Genomic DNA, 20,303 nt, shown 5'->3' on the forward strand with positions numbered 1-20,303 from the left:
TAATGACATAAATTCGCTCTTATTTCTACTAGCGTGGACGGCTGAAGGACCAGTGCCTGCGCCTCTAGAATGTTCTCCTGAAAAGCTGTTTGCGTCAATCATGACATTCCATTAGAACATATTCATATCTTATTATTCGTGTTACAAAAGTGGCTGTAGAAATCTAACATTCACAAACAGGCCTTGGATCTCTTTAGAAGGCATGAGCTCATAGTGAAATGCTTTTGCAGAAGAGAGGATGTCAGGTGGAAGAAAAATACCCACAAAGCACGACTGTATGTTCCTTTCAACACTCCTGTTCAATTTAAAGTTGGGTCGTTTCTGCACCAGTAAGCATTCTGCCCAGGGGATAGGCCTACTGAGCAAACCAAGACGATCTATTTTTAACTGCCATCAATTATGAAAAAAAAGCTCCAACAATAATTACAGTAACATGTACGGCATGCAACACTTTCCTTTGTGCGCAGCCGCGTTATAATGCAGCATTTCGAGAAATAAAACCACGTCCATGCAGTACGTCACAGCTTGTGTCTGTAGTGCACTTACAGTAATCATTTGGCCATGATGTATGCTGTACTGTCTGCTGGTATGTTGTCAATGGACATTCAGAGTGCTTAATATTGCTGTGGAAAGGAGTTAGACTCATTACAGCTGAAAGAGAGACCATCCATCCATATACTACAGCACTGCTGATCTGCCTTAAACGGCTAATTCCATATCTGCTTACAGAACAGATGCATTCTCACTTCATGCTCATATTACTGGAGCTGTGCACATCCTGACTAACAAAACACTTACGAAATGTACCAAAAACTAGTAATACCTTCTTTTGGCCAAATTCTAAAGCAGTAAGCTTCGGAAACCATGACAAATGGATAACCCTACTGGGAGGGTGGCGCATTGAAATTTCAGGTGAAATTACAATAAAATGTCCTGTTTTTTGACTGTAGGAGAAAATAGATTAAGAATGTTGGCTGAAAATATCAGAAACCACAATTTGAAAAGTATGTTATCAAATAACAGAAACATTGACGCTGATATTTTTTTTATTTAATATAATATACTGTCACATATTTTTTTTATTTAATTTAAACTCCAGCTGCCTGAGTGTAAAGTTTGGCAAGATAAATAATTAAATATTGAGGTCAAGACAAAATACAATACAAATATATAGATTAGAAAAAATGAAAATTACAAATGAAAATCAGAAATAAACTGAAATAAAATGTTTGATGTGTATTAAAACTAAAATAACAAATTAGAAATATTTAAATAGATAAATAAATAGTTTACATTTTTTATCAATTTAATCTTTAAATATTTTTTAAACAAATAAAAATGACAAAAGTACAAAGCAAAATTACTAAAACTTAAATTGAAAAGTGCAAATATAAAAATAAATAAATACTACAATAGTATGAATAAATAACTGATCAACTTTTTTTAACAAAATCATGGCAAATAAATCTAGAATAGGTAATTTTTAATGCCGCTAGGGGTCGCTAACCTCTAACAATAGCAAAGGCGTAGGTTGATGACGCAGTGAATAAGCGGTCGGCCAAATAGTAGGTTAACGTTACGTTTTGAGTGGATGACGAGTGTGACACAGAAATGGATGCCAATAAGATTCTGAATGGAAACTTTACTAAAAAGTTGCCAAATGGTTCCATTGATAAGACCAAGTGATCTGTGTGTTTTGTCATTATGAACTGATAAACACATAAACACACACAGCTGATCCAAATTCGCCGCCCCCTCGTCAATATCAGGACCTCGCCAGTATTTCTTTCACCCTTTTATTGATGGACAGTGTCACATTGTGTGAGAGATTATTTGCTCCAAGTGAGAATGTTAGTGTGAAATTGAACACAGTATATGCCAACGTTGTTTTCAATACAAAAAACATTTACACAAAGCAAGCCGATCCACTTTTCCATGTTGATAATGGGAAAAATAATGAGACAAAAAGAAAATCAAGAGACATTTAGAATAGATAAAAATGTGCGAATAATCGCAAGTTAACTATGACATTAATGCGATTAATCATGATTAAATATTTTAATCGATTGACAGCACTAATTTAAATACATAATTTATAAGATTTATAAAGTTCAAATGAACAGTTTTGTTTGACTAAGTGGCTCCAGAATTTAAAAAAAAAAATGTTACATCACTAATAACGCTGGCAGAAAACTACTGTATGTTATCATGGTGATTTGTAAGGTTAAGCAAATGTCCAAAAATCTTTGGGCTCTTTGTACAACGGGTCGGGTACCATAGACATGGCCGTCCCAGCTGGTGGTCTCATTGGGAGACATATTTATAGAGGCTTGAGGTCCCTGCTACATCACCCCAGGCCAGGAAACCATGCGTGGCTGCGGCCTGACTCTTCCCATCTGCTCCATCAACACAGACACACACACACACACACACTCACTATATGAGCTTACGAGATGCTACGTCAGCTCTGCTCTCTGATTCACTCAACATCACTTCTGTCTGACACGATTGAGAGTGCATGGGGTGGAAAACAAACCCATTAGAGGGAGAGAGAAAGAGTTAAAGAAGACCCAGGTGTCCATCACAGCGACGTGAGAGACTTTAAACACAAAATGTAGCGACTTAACAGCATTTTTACTAGCTCAGTAGATATTATAATAGTGTAGCTTTTCCACTAACAAGTTACTGTTCCTAACTACCCAGACAGGTTTTGCATGAAAAATGGCTTTGCCATCAATGGCAATATGATGGCAGCTTTCGAAAAACAAAGCTCTGAGACGTTTGTGACGTACGGTTATCGCCGACTAACCTCATCTACTGATTTTAAAACGTCCTTGAGTTCCTCCATTGCCTCTGCAAACAGCCAAGTGTCTAAGCAACAACCGAGTATATCCACGGGTTACCTGGGGCATTAAATTAACGTTACATAAAAAAGCTGAGCAAAACTCTCTGGGATGATTTCTCTTAGTAAAAGACAAAAAGCGTCATGCTTTTCAGCAGCGTGGCTTCCAGCATCCCGCGGGAGATAAAATCTCTCCTGAAACCCAATGACATGAGTAAACACATAGGCTCTCCGTAATGGACTCTGACCACAGAGAAGAAAACGAGAAACAGAAGAGAACAGCTATCAATGCTAAACCGCGATCACCTGGCTTCCGAGGACGATCTCGTTCACCCACCGCAAGCGCACACTATACCGTCTGTGACGGCACGTGCCTGGCAGCCATACGGCGCACACACTCCCATGTCGGCAAAACACTCAGATAATGAGCCTCATTTTACTGACACATGTAGATGGGTCAACATGAAACATTGCTAGCATTAGCAATCAAAATATTCTAAAACTACTTCAAATAGATCCCAGATATTTTGTAAATCGCTTAAAAACATCTGCTAAATAAATGCATTTTGAGGTAAAATTGGAGTTTGTTTCATCACCAAAAGAGAGCAAATACAGTATGAGTTTACCGCCGACTGGTCAAGTAGGCTATGGAAGTGACCCAGATAGCAAACTGACATTGAATCAACGTGGAAATATGACATAGAAACAACGTTGATCTGACATCGTTTTGCTCATCGAATTAACGTTGAACCAACGTCAGACGCGTCATTCTTTCAAAACTAACGGAAAATCAACTTGAAATCAACGCGTTGTTTCTACGTTATGAAAGCAAAGCAATTTTCGATTTTCATTTAGCTTTGAAGAATGCCGTGTCTGACGTTGGTTCAACGTTAATTCAATGAGCAAAATCAACATTGTTTCAATGTCATGAGAGACGTCGTTTCCATGTTGATTCAATGTCAGTTTGCTGTCTGGGATGTTACTAATTCTTTTAGAATTATTATTTTTTATAGGTATTATGATCTCTTGTTTGTATACACACACGAACACTCTACTTATCAAATGTTTGAGTTTTTTTAAGTCTATTATTTTCACTAAGGCAACAACAGTTATTTGCTCAAAATACAGTAAAACAGTTTTCTATTTGATTATATTATAAAGTGAAATTTATTCCTGTGTTGCATACATTTTCAGCATCATGACACCAGTCTTCAGTGTCACATGATCCTTCAGAAATCATTCTAATATGCTGATTTGCTGCATCAGTGTATGTAAACAACATTATCTAACAATTATAACTCTAACAATTATCTAACAATCTACTGTCTAACATTTATAACATTATATTACTCAAAAATGGTGATATGCAAAGAAGTCCTATTGAACAATCACATGAATTTCAAATGGACTGGAACCGAAATTAAACTCGCCCAGTGGATAACAACAATAAATCTTGTAATAATGGAATTGGATTGTGGGTAAATATTATAAAAATAGTTGTCTGAAGGAATATCACAGATGTGAAGCTCTGTCAAATCAATACCCAGGGCTTCACATGAGAAATGAACATTTCGGAGGTCAGAGTTTGACCTTCATGGGACGTCACACAACGGGGTCATGGGATCACAAAGCTACAGTGGTAAAAACAACAAGAATGAACGTCAGAAACCTATTAAAGTTATGGAATAGTCATATTTCCAAATCTGCTACACAACGTCTAGAGAGAAAAATGCAATGAGATACACTACCGTTCAAAAGTTTGAGGTCAGTAAGACTTTTTTTTTTTAAAGAACTTAATATTTTTATTCAACAAGGACACATTCAATGTATCAAAAGTGACAGTAAGACATTTATAATGTGACAAAATATTTTTTAACTTTGTTTATCAATAAAAAAATATCACAGTTTACCTAAAAATATTAAACAAAACAACTGTTTTTAACTTTGAAAATAATGAGAAATGTTTCTTGAGCATCAAATCAGCATATTAGAATGATTTCTGAAGGATCATGTGACTGAAGACTGGAGTAACGATGCTGAAAATTCAGCTTTGCATCACCGGAATAAATTACTGTTTAAAAGTATTACTGTACTTTTGATCAAATAAAACACTTTTTAATGGTACAATAACTCAAATAATATATTTTGAAGACAATGTGCAACCAAACAATTGATGCACCCCATTGACTTCTACAGTATGGAGTGGGGAAAAATACAATAGAAGTCAATGGGGTCCAACAACTGTTTGGTTACCGACATTCTTCAAAATATCTTCTTTTGCGTTCAACAGAAGACACAAACTCATACAGGTTTGGAGCAACTTGAGGGTGAGTAAATGATGACAGCGTTTTCATTTTTGGGTGAACTTTAAAAATGTTCCTCCTATATACACAATACAAGAAAATATCTCAAATTTTGCTCAGATTTAGGAAGATACCAAAGCCTGCAACAAAAGTCAGAGATCTCAAAACGAACTCAAATATTTTATCAAATTCAACCAAGACCAAATGATTATAATGGCAACCGGTTTGTCACTCTTTAAGAGTGAATTATAAACACAAATTGTATTTCAAAACATTACTTTAGCATTTGTATTCATTGCATTAGATAATACTGTGACAAAACCGCTTTGGTAAGAGAGACTGATAACAGCACAGAACATCTCGTGAAGGGTGGAAGAACACATGCTCTATATATGGCTGGGACCATCAGTAACAAACAGCTTCATAACATCAATCCAGCGAGAGCAGAGAGACACAGACAGAAAGAAGAGCTGGTCTTTCTCAACACAGAGTGTGTGATATGTGGGATAAGGACATCTGCTCTCTTTCACGCTCCGAAAGCGCAACTGATTCCCTGAAAGGATGATGGGAGTTTGTTTGTGGAACATACTAATGGCAGAGAGCTCTTCCTCAAGCTGGAAACTACTCCTCTCCAGCCCCAGGTGCTGAAGATCTCTTCATAGTAAATCCCGCAAAGAGTGTTTCAAGTGACCATGTAATCAAAATGGACAATTCTTATGTTTTAATGGACTATTGCAGTATTTTTTTTCTTGTTAAAGAAGCCATTTCACTTTATACTGAAGTCTTCAGTGTCATATGATCCTTCAGAAATTATTCTAATATGCTGATTTGCTACTCAAGAAACATTTCTTTTTACTATCAATGTTAAAAACATGCTCTAAAAGACTGTACAATCACACAAACGGATCCTGTCAACCAAAATTACAATCCATTGGATAAAAACAACAATCATCAATCCTGTAATTGGTAATGAAATTGGATTCTGGGTAAATATTAACAAATTCGGCTGTTATTAGTTGTCTTAAGGAATATCACAGATATGAAACTCTGTCAAAATCAATACCCAGGGCTGGATATTTAGGGTGCTTCACATGAGAAAGAGGTCAGAGTTTGACCTTCATGGGACGTCACACAACGGGGTCATGGAATCACAAAGCTGGTAAAAACAACATTTACATGTATTCATTTAGCTGACGCTTTTATCCAAAGTGACTTACAATTGCTATATATGTCAGAGGTCGCACGCCTCTGGAGCAAGTGTCTTGCTCAGGGACACATTGGTGTCTCACAGTGGATTCGAATACGGGTCTCTCACACCAAAGGCATGTGTCTTATCCACTGCGCCATCACCACCCATAGAATGAATGTCAGCAACCTATTAAAGTTGGATGCTTTGGAATAGTAATATTTCCAAATCTGCTTCACAACGTCTAGAGAGAAAGATTCCCAAAAGAGTCCCACTATTTTTTTTCTCGTTTCCTGCGCATACGTCGCATACGTCATTTTGTTTTCATGCCAAATTTAACAGCATCAATTTATAATACTCAGAGGTTACTCTAATATGGATCAGGGAGATCATTTGAGTTTCCAACTTTTTTCTATGATGTTTCTTCAGAAATTCCTGGTGAAAAATTTAAACATCTGACATACAGAAAGTGGACAGAGCTATACAACCAATGTGAACATCAGCTCAGATCATTTACCTTTGGAAGAATTTAATCAGAAATGTTTGAGTTTATATTGGCATCTCTGAATTTTGGCTGCAGATTTTGAAATCTTGGCAAATCTGAGCACAGTTTGAGACATTGTTAAGATCTGTTTGGAGATTGGAGGGGACTTCTTCTCAGGAGAAACATCTGAGCAGAAGACTTATCTAGTCCCCATTAATTCACTCATATCCATTGTATGGACGAAAAACCCGAGTCCAAATCCGCACACTGTCTGAGTAGGTATTTGATTTTGAACAAGCTTTAAAAAAGTGTTTTCTAAATAGTATGAATGAAGGTCGGACCTACATCTGCAAAGTGACCGACCAGCAGTGTTGTGCAAGTTACTTCCAAACTGTAATACATTAGGTATTACTTGTTACTGTTATTTAAAAGTAATTAATTACCTTACAATATTACTGTCCCAGAATTGCAATGCGTTACATTACTCATGTATTACTTTTGAGTTACTTTCACCAAAATAACTAAGTAGAACTTAACTTTTGGGCTGTAATGATATGCAATATGAAACCGAAATCGCGATTCGCCACACGACTCAGATCCACGAACCTACAGAATCGCGACACACCTCTTCCAACTCCAGCGTTATTCTCCTTACCGTCCATATCCAATGCTGCCTTATCTTTAAATTAGGCTATTAGTATTATTTGAAGTTAACATTATAAAATACGTAGACCTACACCACAAAACTAGTTGAGGATAAATTATTTAAAATTGGGGAAGTCGAGCATTATGGACATGACATTTGCAGTCAAAACTTGAAATAAAAATTCTCAGAAAATACATGTATTGAAACGTATATAGGCTACTTCCTTAAAGGACTCTAGACATTAGACAAATATCAGTCTATGTTTTATTTTTAATATTAGGGAAAAGACACACATTCATGCGTGACAAAAAAATAGGAGGCAAAATATATTTTTTGTAATTCTGTTAATTACATTGCGCAAATCGGATGAGGAAGGGTTGGCTCTCCAGTCTCTCCATAGAACTTAAAATATTCATTTTATTTTAGTTTTTGTGTTCGCATTTATGAGGAAAAACAATGTTACAGACGCGACCGGCACTAAAAGACTGCTTTAAAACTTTCAGTTGTTGCCTTTAAGAAGTAAAAGCAGACAATACACTGTAATACAACTGTAATGCAAGCCTCACTGAACATGTAACGAGTAAAATATTACTGAAAATTGATTAGTTTTCGCCCAGTTTTTTGGACATACTTATTCTGTTGGCATACTATATAGTAGGGAAGTACTCGATTTCAGATGCAGCGAGAGGCATTTCAACTAGTATCCACAGAAGAAAGAAAGTCACACAGGTTTGGAACGACACAAGTAAATTATGGCAGAATTTTCGTTTCTGAGTGAACTCTCTCTTTATCATTGATTTAAAACTCAAACTGCTCATAAAGCTCTGCTCTGACACCGGAAACTTCATTCGTTCACCTCATCTGCGTCATTTGACAACTAATCTCAGACGGCGTTTACAGAAGCCTCATGAATAAACCTACAATAATCCTGCTGTTCTCTCTCTGTCTCTCTGTGCGGGGGACATCCCTCTCTCTCTTTCTCCCCTGCAGGTCTTCCTGTCTCACACATCACCCACAGCATTGATCAAACAATGTTGCCATGGCGACCCAGCCTCACAGTGCACCGGGCTAGTGGGAAGGGATATTCCATCTAAGAGAAACTTCAATTGTGATTTATCTCTCCTGTTCTTCCCTGTATCTTTCTCTCACTCGCTCTTTCTCTGCAGCGACCAAATGATACACAACATGGTCATATAGCACAGGCTGCATTTTCAATTAAAAGAAATACTATACATTGTCTGTACAACAAGCAAGGTATTAAAATGTTGCCAGATTCATGATAAAACTAAACATGGGTTTAGCACCACTCACTGGACATTATACTTTGACAGTGTCGGGAAGCACGTGCAAGACGCAACGTAATATCATTTTGCAGAAATGTCGCCACAGGCACGTTTTCCAATGAGCTACAAATTGATGTTTTTATGCAACCTATTAAAAAAAATTGGTTAACGCATTAAAAAAATGAAGACTAATTAATAGAATAAGACTATAAAAAGTGATTCATGTACTTTTGGATAATTTTTTTTTAAAAACACGAAAAACAATTTGCTAAATGAAAAATGAAACCTATATGCGCATTTAGGGGTTTTTTTCCCACATTCGGTCATTATTTTCAGCATATTTTCAATTATTTTCAACTAAATTTGCAAATTTGCATGCTTAATTGTTATGAAAATAAAATTTCATAAAATCATAATGATTATTTGCAAATAGTTTCTCATTTATTTATTTTTTAAATTTTTTTTAAGCATTTTGAGGTGAAATTACCATGTTTTTGTTCAACTCAAAATTGCAGAGGGAAAAAAGTTAAATTTTAACAATTCGGAATATAAATAATATACTCAGAATAAATGAATAAATTAAGAATCACGAACATACACAACTAAACAAAATAACATGTAATTTACTAGAGGTTCTGACAAAATATCAATTACACAAACACACTTGAATAAATGATTCAATGACTGGATGAATCACTCTTTTGAACAAATCTCTTGAATGAATGATTCAATGACAATTGAATCATGCATTTTTAACATTCACTTGTCGCAACCTGGTGAAGTAATAATGTATTCGCTATTCGATAAGTTACTCTATTTTGATCACTCAGGTAGACATTAGGGTTGCCAACTGCATCTTCCAGGCTCTGTTTCGCGCTGTCCAAGTAAATCTCACACTAAATTAATAAAGCCAAAGTGATGTGCAGACCGTTTGACATATAACATCAAGAATCACGAGAGCGGTTTGAAAGCTATGTGCGTTTTTTTTGATGTCATAGGATGCCGTCTGCGCAGCGCAGCATGAAGTTCGAACACACGCATTGAAAGATACAGGTTTTAATTGAACCAATGAAGACCTGCAACCTCTTGATTGGATCAGTCTGTACCAATCACATTTTGTCACTGTATGTTTTTTGCCTTCATCCGCTCTGGTTTTGGCAGACAGCTCTGTTTGTTAATGGGTCGGGCACAGGGAAGTAACCATTTCCTGAGAGAAGACTTTGGCCAGAGTGAGCCACGATTCATGCCATTTTGATGATATTATCTTGAGCCATTTGCCTGATGTTTACCATGAAAAAACAATTTGGAATAACCACTTAAAACTCTTTCTATAAAGAACACATCATTATCTAAATGTCTCAGTGTGACGATTCTCTAAAATGCAGCCGGTGCAATTCAGCAAAACAGCAGAAGTTGGCAGCCACACCTCGCCTCATCCAATCAAGCAAGGTACAGGCTTCAAAGGCATGTGAGAATGCACAGGAACAAAGAGATGCTTGCACAGAACCCCTGGTGCGAGTGAAGTCTAGTGTGCTGATTTGCTGAGTGTGTGTTTGTGCTGGTGGAGGAAGAGACTCGCGCTGCAGATCCCTGGAGTGAGACGATGGGTTGCTTCCATGGCCTCTCTCTCCTCAACACACTAAACTGCATTAAACACACATTCAGTCTGATGCCCTGAGGTCCTTCAGATGGTTACGGTGAGGTACAGGACAACTACCCTACTAATGCTAGAGATGTTGAGATCATGATGCTGATACAGTATTTTTATGTATTAGTGCTGTCAAATCGATTAATTGCAACTAATCGCATCTAACATAAAAGTTTATGTGTGTAATATAATATAATTCGAAAGTACTAATATATATACACACACACACAATCTAATTCAATATTTAAAATTACTAAATTTAAAACAACGTTTATCATCAGTCAAAATCTTTAAAATAAATAATTTCTAATTTCCAATTTTCTCCAATTTATACATTTGGCAGACGCTTTTATCCAAACCGACTTACATTGCATTTCAATGTACACATTACATTCTTACCAGTTTTTGCTTTCCCTGGGAATCCCTTACTGACCAGTTTAATTAAAAAATAAATAAATAAATCTAATACATAATATATTTATATACAATATTTATATTTATATAAAATATATATATGTGTGTGTGTGTGTGTGTGTGTGTGTATATATATATATATACACACACACACACACACACACACATAATTGCAACAAATAACCACTTTGTAACCGCCAAATTACAAATAAACACCTTTTGTTTGTGGACAAAATCAACCATGACAAAACAAAAAGAGGTGGGTAATTCTGAAGAATAATTAATAAAATTAATTTGAATTAAATTAATTTGACAATTCAAACTTAAATTTTGTAGAACATTTAAGTCTTAGCTTGCTATAACCATAGACATAGACTGTAAATATATATATATATATATATATATATATATATATATATATATATATATATATATATATACTAGGCTATAACTTATAATTTAATGATAAAATACTAAAATTCATATTTAAAAAAATAAAACAGAATTGTATCAGGTAACGAAACAGCCTTTCCTGTTCAATCAAAATGCAAACAACAGTGATGAAATGTGTGTAATATTCCCATTCTGGATTGCAATTGGACATGTTTCTTGGATTTATTAGCATAGCGAACTCTGATTGGTCCTTTCTCACACAGCCGCCACTAAACAAGATGCGTGCTGAGTGTCATGACAACGGCTGCGGCATTTCATTTACTCAGAAGCAGGGCCACCTCAGACCTCACAGACGCCCCATACATACACGCAATTCCTAGCTATTCGTGGCACTCAAACACTGATATTTCCTTCAGGAAATGCAAATATAGTCACGTGTGATGTGTTACAAACTCACCCGATGGTGCTGAGCGCCTGTTCCAGGAGCTCCGTCTGCAGGATATTCTGCGGCGGCGTGAAAGCCCCATTAAAATGAGATAAAACCGAGCTACAGAACTGACGCAATGTCTCAAACTGCATTTTCCCTCTTCCTCTCCGATACCCTGCGTATATTCCCGCTTTCCCTCAGATGCAACTCCTCCAGCGCTCCTCGCTCCGGACGCGCCGCATCTCCAGCGCAACATAAACACGATTCAACTTCCCGATGTGTTCTGATCCCGAGGAAAAGTGCGTTTGGATGAGGAGAGCGGACCGACACCGGCTCTCCCGGACATTGTGATCCGAACTTAAGAGAGAAAGCGAACGCGGAACGCGTCCTAAACGCACCGGAGATCCCTCGCGCCTCTAATTATCCACAGTAATCACGATAAACATCCATGCATACGCACGCAAGCACGCCACGCACGCAAGCGCGTCGCGTCCGGATTCTAGAGAGCCCAGGCTCACACACAGCACAGGCTCGCTATGGTACTCGCTGCTGTCAGGATTCTCTCTCATGAGCACCAGAGCAGCACTACACATCCTCTACCAGCATCACAGCGCATGTGGCGTATAGAGAAGAAGAGGAGGAGGGGTGGTGTGGGGGGCTTTCTTTCTCCCACATCATTAAAGGTTTTCTGTGGAGAGATGCTCTACTCTGAAAGACAACAATTGTGTGTGGATACTTGATGACCTGAAGGAAGAAGGACGTTAGAGGAAGAAAAAACGCTGAGTGCACTGCCCCGAGGACACAAGGAGTAAGAGGACTTTTTAACATGCATTCTTCTGACCTAAAAAAAATCTATATGCATCTTAAAAGGGAGCAATGCCATGTTAGAATTTACTCTGAGAGAGATTTTAAAGTCATGCATTTTGAAGTATTATTGTATGGATGGATGGATGGATGGATGGATGGATGGATGGATGGATGGATGGATGGATGGATGGATGGATGGATGGATGGATGGATGGATGGACAGATAGACAGACAGACAGACAGACAGACAGATAGACAGACAGATAGATAGATAGATAGATAGATAGATAGATAGATAGATAGATAGATAGATAGATAGATAGATAGATAGATAGATAGATAGATAGATAGATATACACTGTAAAAAAATATATTTTCAAGATTTGTTATCACAACATTTTTTTCTTTTGTCAAATCAACTTAAATAATTTATTTAGTTGAGATAACTTATTATATTGAGTTTCTGATGATTAAATCAATCTCCTTCATTGTATTTATTCCAGTTCAATCAACTTAAAATTTTAAGGCAGCTAGATTACTTACTTTTTTAAGTTAAACCAATAATATTTTTTTTACAGTGAGACAGATAGATGGATAGACAGGTAGACAGGTAGACAGATAGATAGATAGATAGATAGATAGATAGATAGATAGATAGATAGATAGATAGATAGATAGATAGATAGATAGATAGATAGATAGATAGATAGATAGATAGATAGATAGATAGATAGATAGATAGATAGATAGATAGATAGATAGATAGATGGCCATGCTAAAGTGCAGTAATTGTTTAGAGATCAGCATTTAAGGCATTGGTCTAGACTGGTCTAGAGAGCAGGTGTGCGATCAGAACGTTGCTGATACTGGTTTCCTGCAGGTGCATCTTTCATTCTCTTAATAACTCTCTCCGGACAAAACCACCATATCACAACATCAGCTCCCATAGTGCCAAGCCGAGAGCAGGAAAGTGGATTACGTCATTCTTGTAGTGAAACTTGTGCTGACCTCTTGAACAAACGAGACCGTCTACATTGCAGTGTTTGCAGTGACAACAGAAGATCAGCTCACCAACCCTACATTAGTTTGGTCGAACTAATTTCAGAACTAAAACAAACACTGTTGTATGTGGTTCAACCTGACACTAATGGATTTTCTAGATGGAGGGGGAGGAGATACAAGCGACGAAACTCCGCAAAACCCAGAGAAACAAAACGGCTGTAATTAAATCCGAATCCCAGTGTAATTATTATTGTTTCATCTAGCAGTTTCACCCACACTCGCGCCGCGTCTGAGCCTTCGCTCCAATGACACCTCTGAGACCAAGACAAATTAGGCTCTTCCCACATTATTTCAGGATATAAATAGGCTGTCAGCACTTTTTCATGAGAGAAGAATCAGAGTTAATTTAAACATTCTTTAAGATTAATGGAAGTGCTTTTCAGTGATTTCCTGAGCTCTATTCCTGGGCATCAAACTATTTAACAGTCTCCCGGTGAACGGTCAGGCCGTTCTTATCCACTTTGACAGCAGTTAACCCCAAAACACCCCTGCCACTTCCCATTGAACAGATATATGATCTTCTTTGATTATTTTTCCACATAGCTTAACCTTCATAAAATGTTGATCGTCAACCTTAGAGGTCAAACTAAATATTATATTAACTGTTTTCTTTATTCAATTTGTATGTTTACATCCCTGTTTTTACAGCTTAACGCCTTGATTTTTCTGATTCCTCCAGCAAATAAAAAACCTAAGTAAATAGACAAAATTAAGAATTCAATTTTTTCTTCTGTGGAAGGCATTTCTGCAACTTTACAATATATCTGTCATTGTGACTATTTCTTATTTTGTCTTAGCCTGCCGAGTGAAATGGCTTCTCGGACAAGAAAAAATGTACAGGACTTGATTTTGTTCATCAGCAATTGATTGGATGGGTGTGGTTTGCTATTGGTCAATGTCATTTGAGTGACAGGTTGCCCCGCCCTCGTGTCAGTAAACATCATCAGAGAAGAGATGTCGCTGCAAGAGGGAGGGGAAGTTATTTTGATTAAAGATTATGAGAGCGTGTGAATTTAAAATGAAAAAAATGATGATGTGCCTTGCTCTGTTCTGTGATGCGCGTTCGTGACTCTCCTGTTTGAACACGTTCATCAAAATGAACGAATCTTTTCCCGAGTCAACTCGTTCATTTCGTTCGTTGAATGAACCAAATGACACGAAAAAAGATTCGTTCATTTTGATAAACGACTTCGAACAGGAGAGTCACGAACACGCATCACAGTATAGAGCAAGGCGAGCATTTGAGCTTATAAAACTCAAACTTTGTTTTTTTTTTTAAATGAGCGATTGTTTCGCTTGATAAGACCCTTATTCATCGTCTGGAATCGTTTAAAGCCATTTGAAGCTGCACTGAAAGTGTCTTTTGGACCTTGAACTGTTTGGTTCCCATTGAAGTCCATTATATAGAGAAAAATCCTGGAATGTTTTCATCAAAAACCTTAATTTCTTTTCGACTGAAGAAAGAATGACATGGATATCTTGGATGACATGGGGGTGAGTAAATTATCAGCAATGCCATGCACATATTGTAGTGTCGGCCCAGATCCGGCCCACACCTGGACGCACGTTGAATCCACATGTCCCAGATGTGGCCCACTCTGTTGTGTCTGTGTTTTTAAGTGCAACTAAGTCCTTAATAAATGCATCTTCAAACTGAATAATTAAATATATGTGAACACAAATAAGATTTAAGGGCTTTAGTGTGAGTAAATGACACTTTTTACTTTTGGGTAAACTAACCTGGTTATTTTTTTTAAAATTTTATTTTTTTTAAGATTTTACCAGTTTCTAACATCAAGCTAATTTAAGCAAAGTAGCGTAGAGACCAACGTAGTTAAGTAAAGTCAAGACTAATATAGAACTAACACTCTACACAATACAGAACAAATCAGATGCTGCCTCGCTAGCATATGGCAGGCGCATTTTCGACATCCAACCTTTTGGGGGTATAACGTTAATTCAGAGAGAAAGTGCAAATGAGCATTTACAGTTTTCGTGACAGAACATGCTATATGAACCGATCTGATGGAAAAGAACAGCTCTGCTGTTACTGTAGCTTTTTATACATTTCACAGCACACTCGCCGTGTTTTACAGGAAATGTCAGACGGCATCCATGAAAAAGCAGCTTACAGCTCACCTGCTGTCCTGAGCCTTTCACGGACATCTGCCAGCTAAAGAAGCCAGGGAGCAGGGGAAAAATGCATTGCACCATAAAAGAAACTTTAGGAATGGGCACTTGTGTTTAAATATCTGATGGTAAAGAATAAACACATGGGATGCATTTCTAAAATTGTACAAATTTTTATTTTTTAAAAAAAATCTGAGTTTGAGCTAGTTACGCCAAGGTCATTGGTTTGGTTCCCAGGATTCCCAAGATTGGGGTCATTTTGTCCGTTTTCTTATTTATTTATTTTTTTTATTGATACTTTTATGCAGCACACATGAAGTAAAATGAAGCAAAAATGCCAGTAGCTTACATTTATAATGTTACATAATATTTAGGTTTCAAATAAACACTGTGCTTTTCAACTTTCTTTTCATCAAATAATCCTTAAAAAATACTAAAGTCCCTATGAAAATGTTTTTTTAGGCTTAAAGGGTTAGTTCACCCAAAAATGAAAATTGTCATTAATGACTCACCACCCTCATGTCGTCTCAAGCCTGTAAGAACTCTGTTCATCTTCTGAACATAGTTTAAGATATTTTAGATTTAGTCCGATAGCTTTCTGTCCCTCCATTGAAAATGCATGTACGGTATACTGTCCTTGTCCAGAAAGGTAATAAAGACATCATCAAAGTATACTAGTCCATGTGACATCAGTGGGTTAGTTACAATGTTTCGAAGCATCGAAAATGCATTTTGGTCCAAAAATAACAAAAACTACGACTTTATTCAGCATTGTGATCTCTTGGTTCTGTTGTAAATCCGCGTTTACGAGTCCGCAGTGACGCTGCTGACGTGTATCGGGTGCTTCCGTATTCCTCTGTGTCGAAATCCTTGTTTGCGAAGATTGTTTTGTTTTTTTTGTTCAGCGGCGTCACTGAACGCGGATCCACAACAGAACCGGAGGACAATACAATGCTGAATAAAGTCGTAGTTTTTGTTATTTTTGGACCAAAATGTATTTTTGATGCTTCAAAACTTTATAACTAACCCACTAATGTCACATGGACTACTTTGATGATGTCTTTATTACCTTTCTGAACAAGGACAGTATACCGTACATACTGTCCCTCCATTTTCAATGGAGTGACAGATATCTAAATTTAAAATATCTTAAACCGTTTTTCGAAGATTAACGGAGGTCTTACAGGCTTGGAACGACATGAGGAGGAGTCATTAATGACATCATTCTCATTTTTGGGTGAACTAACCCTTTAAGCTAGTGTGCTCCAATGCCACAATTCACATTTAAAAGATATAGGCATTCACTTCCAGTTAATCACTTCTGCCAATATGGATCAATGATTTGATGACATCACTCTGCACTTCAGCTTCAGGATCATGTGACACTGAAGACTGGAGTAACAGGCTAAAAATTCAGCTATTCACTTAATTACTGTTTTAACCGTATTTTTGTCAAATAAATGAGAACATAAAAACATAAAAAAATCTTACCGACCTCAAACTTTTAAATGTTAACCTCCATAACGTGACACTTAAAAACAATGAGATGAGCTAAAACTGCCAATAAACGCGTGACACGTGTATACCAACAAATAAGTGATGACAGTACATCTACATACTAAATCACTAAGTCAAAATGTGCAATTTTCATTTCAAGGGTTTGTCATTCAAATGTACTCATGTCAACACAACACACACTAACAGCAGGTGAGATCAGCCCCATCCCTGTGGCACATGCCCAACATACCTCTCCTCCACAGGTATTCAGGAACGGAAAATCAAACTAATACACAGCGGTCGCCTCGGATTCAAGGGAGCAGGCATCTGTTTCTATGGAGACATCTCTCCAGGTTTGACCTCTGACCCATGAGCAGTGAAGCTGATACAGACATCCCAGCAAAAAGACTGAGGGAGAGAATTTGATACCAGGGCTCAGAGAGACACCGCCACTGTGTGGGAAAAGATGGAATCACACCCACTGCTCACAGTGCATAGCATCTCCCTGCAGACTAGAGGTGTAATTCTTGATAAATGTGTTTTGACTCCCTGTTTTTTTTCTAGAACAGGTTTCACCATAAATTACTGATTGTTATTTACCTGTCTAACGTGTTCAGCAACAAATTAGTAATAGTACACATCTGAAAAACATATGGAATCTGAACGATTGCATCGCATGCTCCAGCTGTTGTTTTCCCAACTTCAATTTCAGATAACCCAGCATGAGGTTCATGCATGCATGCATTTAAAAAAAAAAATAAGCAGCAACCACCCAAAACATATTATCAGCATCATAGCAACTACTCAAACCACCATAGGAAACAACTAGCAATGTCCTAGCAACCACCCAGAACACCTACTAGTAACATTCTAAAACATTCTACAAGTAACCAGAGACAAAACAAAGCAACTGCCTAGCAGCATCATAGCAGTCAGTAAGCCAGGCAACCACCCTAGCAACTACTTAAACAACCACAGCAGCCACGTAACAGCTATTTAAATCACCATGGTAGCTTGCCTAGCAATGTCCTAGCAACCACCCAGAACACTTTAGCAGCTGCATAGCAACACCCTAGCAACCGCGGAGAAAACCCAAGCAACTGTGCCAAGCAGCACCATTGCAACCACTTAGTCGAGCAACCACCAAGGAGCAAACACCTAGCAACCATTTAAAAATGTCTAGAAACCACCCAAAAACAGCCAATCAACCTCTTAGTAACGCCATATCATCCACCTAGCAATGTCCTAGAAACCATCCAGAACACCTAGCAACACCCTAATTATGACCCAGAAATACCAAGCATCACTTGTAGGGGTTTCACAACTACTGATTTTTGCTAGTCGACTAGTTTTGCATAACAGTCGACGACTAGTCGACTAGTCGTTAAATGGTTTATTCTAGGGGTGTGCGATATCACGAATAGTAAATTTCTCCACGATCTGCTTTTGAAGAAATATGGTAGGCTAGTATCGTGTTACAGTGTATTCTATCAGTTCTGGCGCCTCTGTCTCAACTGTACAACGCGACGTACCCTACAAACCACACGTCAAGGAATAGGTACGGAAAACTGCAATTCACAAAAGTTCATTATTTGCATAAGCCTTGCCGGTTAAACATTTAATTCACGCGCTGTTCTAACGTGCACTTTCCTGAGCGCGCGGCATATCCCCGACGCTCACAGGCACTAGAAGCCTGTCAAACAGCGCCTGAATACTGGACTAAGTTATCTTTCGAGTCTTATTATGCTAATACTGTTAAATACACACAATGTTTACATAAACAGAATTGGCTGTGTCTAAAGTGAAAGCAAACATTTGAGAGAAAATCTGGTGTAATATGCGTCTATATTAAACACGTCGTGTGCTGGTCTAAAAGCGAGAGTAGTACTCGTATTTTCCGCACTATAAAGCGCGCTTAAAAGCCTTTAATTTCCTCAATCCGGCCTTTTCTCAAGCCTTATAATCCGGCTGCGAATGCAAGTTACGTGCCCGCCCCAGCGCGCTCACGCTTACTAAATAAACGCCTCACCTCCGACGCCGCGCACTCGCTGCATTCCCTTTAGCACATCAGTGGATGCATAACGCAAACCCAGTCAAACGTTTGAAAAATGTTCTAAAATAGGTCATTGAAAGTGCGCCTTATAACGCTTATAGTATATAGTACTGCCGCTTGTACTTAAAGGGATAGTTCACAAAAAATATACCTATATCTATATATGTCATTGTCATCATTGTTTCCGACTAGTCGACTAAGGCCAACAGCGCCAACTAGTGGTTGTGACAGTCGACTAGTCGACTAGTTGATGAAACCCCTAATCACTTGTAGCATCACCATAGCAACCACTTAGCCCAGCAACCACCAAGAATACCACAGCAACCATTTAGAACACCTTAGCAACCACTTAGTAACAACCTAGCAACCACCGAGAACACCCTAGCAATGTCATTGCATGTTATCTCCTGTCTGTCTCAGTGTTTCTTTCTACTGGGACTTTTAGACAAACATTTAGACAAAGCTTAAAGTGTATCCTGACCAAACCAACTTTACCCATCAAGTTCTTAATATAATTCACAAATAGTCACTGTGGGCAAATTATTTCAGCACGTTTCTTAAAAAGTAACAAGACTATCTTGAAGTGTGCTGCTGATCACAAGGAATCATGATTTCTAAACGCATCTAATTGCAAGTTCAGCCTTTTCAATGTCATAGCACTCGTGAACTCACCTGTTGCTCAGAGGGTCGTTGGGCTTCAGACTGGAGTCGTTGTTGAGAGACGCCTGGCGCAAGAGTCCTGGAGCACGGCTGCGGTCCCCTGGAGGCCCCTGGTACAGCAGCGGGGCTTCCTGCAGTTTGGCCTTCTTCTCCTGCGGAGCCTCTTCGTGACGGCGCCGAGGGTCACTCGCACCCGGGGGCAGGGCGTCCCCTGGGCCGCTGTAGAACCAGGCCCCTGACTTGGTGAGGATTTCTTGTTGTTTTCGGCACAGGTTGCATACCCACATAACCTAATAGTGACAGAGCAGGAAGTTAGAACACAAGACAGAGGTCAAAACCCCAAATGAGACGGATGAAAACTTGCTGTTGTGGGAGAAGCGCGTCATTCAGTCATTTCGGTTTCAACTGTGAAGTCAGTGAAAATTGGGATATTTGTCCAGAACCTTGTACGCAGGTCCCACAACAAAC

General features: G+C 38.1%; 1 protein-coding gene across 35 annotated transcripts in view; it reads right to left on the bottom strand.

Moving 5' to 3' along the window:
* Nucleotides 1–20,303, bottom strand: part of rims2a (regulating synaptic membrane exocytosis 2a) — a 188,248-nt gene that overhangs the window by 125,361 nt on the left and 42,584 nt on the right. For all 35 annotated transcript variants that reach the window (XM_089117958.1, XM_089117956.1, XM_089117944.1 and 32 more), the window contains one exon: nt 19,848–20,125. In XM_089117958.1, the coding sequence (XP_088974084.1) occupies nt 19,848–20,125 (278 nt within the window). The remainder of the gene's footprint in view (nt 1–19,847; nt 20,126–20,303) is intronic.

This window comes from Pimephales promelas, chromosome 12 (genome assembly GCF_988280905.1).
Source record: "Pimephales promelas chromosome 12, fPimPro1.hap1.1, whole genome shotgun sequence".
NCBI lineage: Eukaryota > Metazoa > Chordata > Actinopteri > Cypriniformes > Leuciscidae > Pimephales > Pimephales promelas.